The sequence below is a fragment of the Leptidea sinapis genome, chromosome 16, assembly GCF_905404315.1.
Source record: "Leptidea sinapis chromosome 16, ilLepSina1.1, whole genome shotgun sequence".
NCBI lineage: Eukaryota > Metazoa > Arthropoda > Insecta > Lepidoptera > Pieridae > Leptidea > Leptidea sinapis.
The window spans coordinates 4566389-4575751 of NC_066280.1; the positions used below are offsets into that span (position 1 = coordinate 4566389).

Below are 9363 nucleotides of genomic sequence, written 5' to 3' on the forward strand. Positions count from 1 at the left end.
ATTGTCCCGGAAACCACTGCACAAGAAAGCTCATTCCACAGCTTGGTTGGACGTGGAAGAAAGTTTCTTGAAAGCCGCACTGTGGAGGAACGCCACACATCCAGATGGTGGGGATGACATCCTGATTTGTGGCGTGTCGTGCGAAACCGCTCTTCGGAACACTCCCCGTGATAGAAGCGTAATAAAATACATTCTGTGAATAGTTAATAGTTGAATAGAACCTTCAAAACATTTCAAAGCGAGACGCGTACTTCGAGGAACCAAATCAGAAATGCCCAATGCCCCACCGTTCCTAATCAACATCAGCTAAAAGACGTCCGCTGCTGGAGAAAAGCCTCCCTCAAATATCTCCATGACGATAGCTCCTGCTACTTTTTTATTCATCCTTCATTCTCATCCTTCTCCATCATCTCAGGTCTGAGGCATATCTATTCAAATACATGGTAGATTTTAACGTTTAATATCCGAGGCACTTATATACATATATAAGATATTACTCATCTATGGCTTTGTATTTTAATTAAATAATTGAATAGTTCATTATTAGGTTAGAGTAGTAATAAAGGAGTATGTTTGCATTTTATCGCAATAAATCCGATATGTTAGACGGCGCACGCGGCCTTACACATACATGTTACATCTGAGCTTCTGACACCGAAAATAGTCTGGGCGGGCGGCGGTACCGCTGTAGGGCGGGATGGCGCAGTGCGCGCCGCTCCGCCGTGTGAATAGCCCGTAGGTGAGTGAGACGACGGGACCCTCGGACCCCAGCCCCAGGACCCACTGGACCCCACAGCTCAGGGGGCCAGGAACACCCCGTGTAGTGAAGTGCAGTGGCGTCCTGTGTTTTAACTGTGTGTTCGCTTACCATTTAATGTGTTTGACTCGTATTTCATGCGCGGGCGTTTGACTCGATATAGTGCGCGCGCCCGACCTATTTGTGGATTGTATTTATTTAGCGATGGAGAAAACTCGCCTTTTTATTTTTACTTGACCTATTTATGGTATTTAGAGCAGCTTGTCTGGTCAAGTGACCGACAATTTAGGGCTTGCATGGTTTCATGTAGAGTAGTTAAGTTATTGTAACCCAACACTTAAAATAACTTTGACACTGACATATAATAATTCAAAACAGACATTTTAACATTGTTAACATTGAAAGAAAATATGTTGATACCGATAATTTTAAATTATTGATTAATATTAGTAGATATATATATATTCTAATCAAATATGTCATTTAATATTGGCAAAAATTTAACAATGTATCAATTTCACATTTTGCAAACATACATAAAGCTCGGTATAATTCCTTTTATGACAACAATAATAAAATAAATGTGTCATTTCTTGTGGTTTACTTTGCAAAACAATGAGACAAACTTTGCACTATTATCGTGAGTTCAAAATGTAATTACTACGCAAAATATGTTCATTAATCTTCCGTCACCAGTAACGGAATTTCAAATACCCCCTACAGTAATTACCATAGCTCTTTTCCGTGTATTATTCCTATTGTGTAGATGGCGGTAATTACTAACTCTTTATTACTTGTTGTCATAATAACCTCATGGTAAAAGTGTAGTTAAAAAAGTAGTAAAAGTTTTAATTCACTTAAATAAAAATAATAAACAATTTACCACAACATATTGAAGTGATCAAAAAATTTCGATTTCTTAAACAGGAGTACATACACCTCTTAAAGCGTGATGATATAATTTTATTATAAGGTGTTTTAATTATACTGAGACTTTCTGCTTTTCCCAAACACATTATCATATTTCATGTAAATTCTACGAAGAAATTAACTATCAGCAAGACTTTTTCTGAATTACAGACACCTTTTGCTTATTAACATAATACGTAAGTTTACTATATATTAGTTATATATGTGATATATTCAAATTCAAATATTTTTATTCAAAATAGGATTCAAAATCACTTATTGAACGTCAAAAACTATCACCCATTCAAGAGAGACTGCTTCAGACTAGAAAAGAATGGACGCAAGAAACTCAGTGGGCTTTTTTTATATAAAAATATGGATTACAATGTGATATCGTACAATAAACCGTTATAATTGAAGAGCCTGAGGGTGTTCGATTTTTCCCAGTCCGTGGTGTTATTAAGAAAATCGTTTATACTATAGTAATCTTTCCCACACAAACGTATTTTAACAATTCAATATTCAAATGCCCAAAAAAAAATTATTCATTTATGGCCGGGCGTCATGCACAGTTAATAAAAATTCTTAACAGATTACAAAACGCCTTTCTCAAATATCGTTTTGTAACGAGTTCACTTAATGATGCCAGCCAGCGGCCAGATGTTGCAAGAAGCGATATATATTTTGGCTAAAAATAACCGTTATGCTTGACAGCCAGCCAAAAATAACAACACGTCACCGAACCGTTATTTTTGCAATGTCTCCAGCGTTTTCATTAACGATCTGTTTTATGTTTCCCTTTGCTGTAAGATTCCGAAACTTATATTTAATTAATTTCTTCTTCTCTCTCAGCGCCTCATTTGGATCTGTAGCGGTGGTTGAGCTTCGTTTGTTTCAATTGGTATCGAAAACAATTCCATAGAATCAATTTTGGGAAAATAAACGGATTATTATAAAATTTTTGTATCTTTATTACCTTCAAAATTTTCTTTTTAAAAGTTAGGTGGCTTATAGTATTTATGTTTTTAACTATTTAATTATTAAAAACTCATTGTTTTAACTATACCCACTACTAGCCAGTTGGCAAAAGACCAACTGATTGTAAACACAGTTATAATGTGATTAAAAATAAATGTAATCCCACAAGCTTACATGAACAGAATGTATTTTTATAATTCCATTCATATTTTAAGTACAAATGTGCTTAATCTCTTTTCAAAGAGGTTTAGAGATTATTTTTTAAATCTTAAAAACATTTATTAAAATATTCTTTCTTCAGTTTAACTTCAGAGCTAATTACAAAAGGCGCATGCGTGGGTGAAGTTGAGAAAATTCAGCATAAACTTTTTTAACATTTATAATAAATTATACTTATTATTAATGCATTCACATAGGTACCAAGGTAACATTCTAAACTTTTAAAATTATTCATTTTTCCGATTTTTAATATTACATATTCTAAAATGTGGATATTGGACGAACACTTAATGTAAAATCTAATTTATTTCTATAGGTTCAAGTCTAAAAATATATTTTAAACTGAATAATATTATTAACGTACACCAGTATTTTACCATAGTAATAATACATCTTTTATTAGACCTAACTAACTTAACTAGCCTGTTCAATAACGAGTTTAGCTCTTGGTGTAGTCAATATCCGGCCACTTCCTCTGCATGGGAATGCTGCATTTATCTTGAGGTTACATTAAAGCACCCATATAATAATAAAAACTCTAGGTGAATGGAATTCGCTGGCTGGCATCGCTTTCCGATAGTAAAAAAAAGGAAAACAGTTAAATCTAAAGGCCTTCCTTGCAGCTTTCTTCTGAATCCATAACTAAAAGCTTCAAATTGTACTGAAGACAATATAAATTTGTGTTGTATTGAGCTCTTAAAGAGTTTGCTGTTCTACGATTTTCAGCTCTTCGATCTCGAAAATCTGGTAAAAGTTTAATAACACTATTTTTTGAATTTTCAAACGGCAATAACTTTTTAATGGATGAACCGATTTTCACGCGGTGATTGCTTGCGGCATTCGACGTAGTCTCATAAAGCATCTTTGACATTAAATTGATCGAAATCGGTAATTCCAATTTAGTTTTCCTTCGTCAACGATAACTCACGAACGAATCAACCGATTTTTACCGGCTTGTGGCGATCGACGTGGTTTTTTGATGTTAAGAGCTGATTAGTTATTGGAATTGATCGGTAAAGTAGTTAGAAAGTTATTCCAAAAAAAACATATGAAAATATTATATCGTATTTTTTTTGAGATTTCTTAAATAAAATCTAGCGGTCCGAATCGGTCCGAATTGTATTCAAAATCTAAGTTAAGTCAAGCCCTTTCGAATGGTGCTAAATGCGATGAAATCGGTCGATCTGTTCAAAAGTTATAAGGGGTTTACATACATCCATTTATACACACACACATACATACGTACACATGTACGGACAACATCGCGGGAATAGTCAGGGAAGCTTCCTAGGACTTTAATACATCGAGATCTGATGAAAACTCGATTTTCGAAAAACGGGGTAAAATCAAAAGCTTCCCAAATAATGGAAAATTTTGAATTTTCTTAGCGGGAAGTTAAAAAACAGTAGCAAAGCAAAAACTAAACGAAAATCAGTTTAGATATGGATTGTCATATAATTTTGTTCAAACCACGTTATAAATCGATTCTCATACAATTTCTGTGCCTTCGTATATTTCTTTAAAATTAACTTCGCAGTTTTCAAATAATAATTACAGTTCTTGTAAACGTTTTCAAATAAAAAAATATGAAATAGAACACAATACAAGTAAACCAGTGGTAGTATAACATAATAATAATGCTCGTTAACCTGAGTGGAGAAAGGGTTATAAGAATATCATTATTTTATATTATACTAGCTGACCCAGCAAACGTCGTATTGCCATATAACATATTTAAAAAAATCAATTATTAAAATTTTGTTGCAACCGATTCTCAGACCTACCAAATATATCGTACTTCAATTATTGTATTCGATTGCCATCTTGCAACCCTATATCGGTTTGGTGGATGGAATAGAATATTATAAAAATCGTGATACAAAATAGATGTTAATCGTAGAAGGACTTAAATTATAATTTGTATATATTTTTCAATGTTAATTCATAATAAATAAATAAAAATTGTCCATAAATTTAAAAAAAATGTTAAGGGTGAACAACCCTTATCACTTAGGGGTATGAAAAATAGATTGTAGCCGATTCTCAGACCTACTGACTAAATGAAATATAAAATTTGGTGAAAATCAGTAAAGCCGTTTCGGAGGTGTAAGGTAACATTGTGACACGAGAATTTTATATATAAGATAATAAATAGAATATTTGTTATACCTATCTGACAAAATAGACAAGTTACTCTAAATCACCATAAATGTAGTTATAAACGCAAATGAGACACATTAGAGGAAGCGATACGCAACCAAATTACGATTCGTAACCATGTCCCCACTTTAAATAATTATCAATGTTGCAGGCCAGTAACTGGCGTATTTTTCAATCGGACCGTAAAGTAACAAAACCACCAAAATGGACGCGATTAAGAAGAAGATGCAAGCGATGAAGCTGGAGAAGGACAATGCCATGGACAAGGCAGATACCTGCGAACAGCAGGCCAGAGACGCCAACCTTAGGGCTGAGAAGGTGGGTACGTCGTAAATCAATATCTAATGTTAGCTGAGCTGAGGCCGACCACTTCAGCTATGGCTAATAATATGTGTACATAGAAAGTAAATAAAATAATCGTAATGGTCTCAGTTACACTAAACAACTACATCATTAAATTCAGCTCATTTGATGATTTGTAACTATAATATTGTGATTTCAATTAAATCTACCGACTGTGTACAAATTAAAGTGGGTCTAATTATTTCACTTCAGAAATAAAGCAATGGTTATAATATATTAGGCCTATTTTTGTTGAATTAAAATGTGTTGAGTAAATATAGTAAAAAATTTACAAATGGGAGTTTGTTGATATTGGGTTGGTTCAGTTTGAAGGCGCTAGGCAAGACCGAGGGCTTTAAAACGTTTGAGTAGGGAAAACGCACTTTCCCACAAGTGATGCATAGTAAGTTATGCAATATGTGTGATGGTAATAGAGTAAAAAACATTAAAATTACACCGAGTAAATAGCAGAGACTTAGACTTAGAGAAAAAATAAGCCTAGGAAAGAAAAATATAGAAAAGGCCCGTTGGAAATGGATTTTAATACATTTTATAAACCAAAATATAAATTGAGATTTGCTCGCAATAAATGCCGTAACTTCGGCGCAGCTGTTATAATATTATAAGAAGGCACTCTCCGCGCAGATAAATATTTGCACTACGATAGATATAGTAATACTTCGTTTCATCTATAAATTAATTATTCGTGGTATAAAGACGCCAGAAATTAGAATTTAAACATCCTACAAGAATTGATCCAATTATTACTTGATTTTTTTCCATTCCAGGTAAATGAGGAAGTTCGCGAACTCCAGAAGAAGCTTCTCCAAGTTGAAGAAGATCTGTCTCTTAACAAGAACAAGTTGGAACAGGCTAACAAAGATCTTGAAGAGAAGGAAAAGCAGCTGACCGCTACCGAGGCGGAGGTGGCAGCCCTCAACAGGAAAGTCCAACAAATTGAAGAAGACCTCGAGAAATCCGAAGAAAGGTCCGGCACTGCCCAACAGAAACTCCTTGAGGCACAGCAGTCTGCTGATGAGAACAACCGGTAATGCAATCTTTGTAATAAACAGTAGAAAAGCCTGCTACTACATGCTAACTCATACTGATCAAGTAAGGGCTTTGATATGTTGCGCGACATTGTGATTTTTTATCATAAGGACGTAACCCACTTCATCCAAAATATATATTTTGATTCCCTCAATTGAACTGGTTGAGATGTTTGTTAATACTAATAACGTTTAATGAATGAATTACATTACGAATGAATTCAAATGATTGCCGAATAATTAATGGAATAACTTCATCTAATCCTAATGCTTTCATTTCAGTATGTGCAAAGTATTGGAGAACAGAGCACAGCAAGATGAGGAACGTATGGACCAACTGACCAACCAACTGAAGGAAGCTCGTCTGCTTGCTGAGGATGCTGACGGCAAATCTGATGAGGTACTGCGACGATCGTACTGTAAATGGTTCCATAAGTAAAACCGGAAACCGAAAGTGTTATCCAATATATGTCCTGGATTGTGTGACAGTACTTTGTTCAGTTCAGTGCCACGAAATCTGGATGCTACAGCTCAAGTTCTTCCACACCTAAGGTGAAGAAAAGGCGGAACAACTAATAAAGAATTATATTATCATTATATGAGAGGCTTTGACTTGACGCCTCAAATATAAACTCTTATATTATTTTTGATCGTATACCGTCATAGACCTAGTATGCGACCCAATTTCTGATAATTATATATCCCAGAAGCCAGTAATTTAGCCATTAAATGTGTTTAACGTTTGATTGTCAGGTATCCCGTAAACTGGCCTTCGTTGAAGATGAACTCGAAGTTGCTGAGGATCGTGTCAAGTCTGGAGACGCCAAGATCTCAGAACTTGAAGAAGAATTAAAGGTGAAGAAAAAAATCAATACGAAACAAGTTATACTTAAAACGATCGAACTTAAGACTAAATAACTCATGATAAGAATATTTCGCAAGAATTATAGTCTGACCAATCTTAACTTTATTTAGATTCATTCATCTTAAAAGAAAATGAGTTAGAATATCATTTCTTAACATTTTCAAATAAATGAGAAATGACACTTAAAAACAGTCCTTAATACTATAATTATGAAAATTCAATAAACATACAGGTCGTAGGAAACTCCCTGAAATCTCTAGAAGTATCAGAAGAGAAGGCCAACCAGCGCGTAGAAGAATTTAAGAAGCAGCTCAAGACCCTGACCATCAAGCTCAAGGAGGCTGAAGCTCGCGCCGAGTATGCTGAGAAGACCGTCAAGAAACTCCAGAAGGAGGTCGACAGGCTCGAAGGTACATAATATAGATCACTTGCAATATTATCTTCATGAATTGGCTTTCTACAACAACGTATATAATATTTCACCAAAAAACAAAAACTGAATGATCAATTCTTTAAATATTTTGTTTTTGCTAAAATTTTTTGCAACATTATCATTTTCTTTTTAATTTTTATTGATTTCTTGTTAAAATTCGCATTATTTAACCAGCTTTATTCTATAATCACGTAATGATTTATCAATTTTGTTTTTATTTTACTTCTTCAAAAGTGTTGGCACGTAAATAATAATAATGTTTATTAAAATAATAATATAAAACACCACCATAAATTTAAATTTAAGATTTAAAATTCACACCAGGTTCGAACTAGGATTAACACTGATCGGTTATTGATTTACTACAAAGGTCTCTTTATTCATAAATATTTTATTAAAGAAATCATTTATTTATTTCATGCATACATCAACACAACGAACTACAAAATTTAGGCTTATGTGAACTATAAGCCAAATTTTAATTTGGTATTGTTTTTGAATAATGAGACGTTTTAAGTGACATAATTGATCATAAAATTTTCTAATTTTTATCACTACTTTAACTAAATATCACAATCTGTCTTATAACAAAATTTTGCAGACTTATTGTTCAACGAGAAGGAGAAATACAAGGCGATATGCGATGACCTGGACGGCACATTCGCTGAGCTGACAGGATACTAACAACCCTTAGCACTTAGCATAAGATACTACCGTCCATTCAGCACAAATCCATCGTTAGAAAATAATTTAGGAAATGTACCTCTAAAATTTATCCCTAGAATAGATTGGCGAGCAACGATTTCATCTAGTATATCTTTACATGTTTTAAGAGCTTCATCTTCCTAAACCTTTTCATATGTTTAAACGATTATCGTTCTTAAAAAAAACATAACTTGAACATAATTGACAAAGAATCGATAATCCTTTAAGCATTACCCTACCCTGCTATGTTTGTGACTAATTAATCTTTCGCTTTGCTGCTACCGTCGTGGACCAAAGCTTCAAAGGTACACAGTTTTAATCTCTTAAATCTGTTATTTAAATGTAAACTTAAATTATCATATTCATCTTTTAAATATTCGCCTAAATAAAACAAGTTAACTTTAACGACATTAATTTATTATAGCTAATGTTTCAGAGTAGTATTTTAAATTTATTTTTTCTGAGGGATTCTAATAGTTTTTATTATTGTAGATGAGTTGGGCATCAACAAGGACAGATACAAGAGTTTGGCGGATGAGATGGACTCTACCTTCGCCGAATTGGCCGGTTACTAGACGTCTATCATCATTACCATCACTTTCGCGATCAGATCAGTGCCATCACGTTGTGAACTTTGTACAAACTTTATGTATTCGTGATGTATTATTAAAAATATTATGTATAATATAAATTTATTTACGATTTTCAATAAAATAATTTATAACATCTAATTTTTGTTAGTCACTAGCCATTTTTATTTCGTTCATTATAAATCCAAATATGAAAAATATATTAGTAAATATGCAGATTTCATGGTACTTTCGATCCCATTTACATATTATGTTATATTATGTGGTTGGGGACAAATGCTTAATACATTCTAGCCTTATATTTTACGCCGAATAGAGACATACCAGTGGGAGGCTCTTTTGGACAGGATGCCGGC

The 9363-nt window shown here is 33.6% G+C and overlaps 1 protein-coding gene across 2 annotated transcripts; it reads left to right on the forward strand.

Moving 5' to 3' along the window:
- The first annotated feature begins 620 nt into the window (after window positions 1–620).
- Window positions 621–9148, forward strand: LOC126968832 (tropomyosin-1). Of its 2 annotated transcripts, none has more exons than XM_050813981.1 (7): window positions 621–739; window positions 5175–5341; window positions 6154–6413; window positions 6697–6814; window positions 7168–7269; window positions 7512–7689; window positions 8910–9148. In XM_050813981.1, exons 2-7 carry the CDS (start codon window positions 5228–5230, stop codon window positions 8990–8992), a joined length of 855 nt encoding a protein of 284 aa, XP_050669938.1. In that variant the 5' UTR covers window positions 621–739; window positions 5175–5227; the 3' UTR covers window positions 8993–9148. The 2 variants fall into 2 exon arrangements, with proteins under 2 accessions (XP_050669938.1, XP_050669940.1); XM_050813983.1 differs by having other exon boundaries at window positions 627–739; window positions 8314–8983.
- Window positions 9149–9363: the final 215 nt, after the last annotated feature.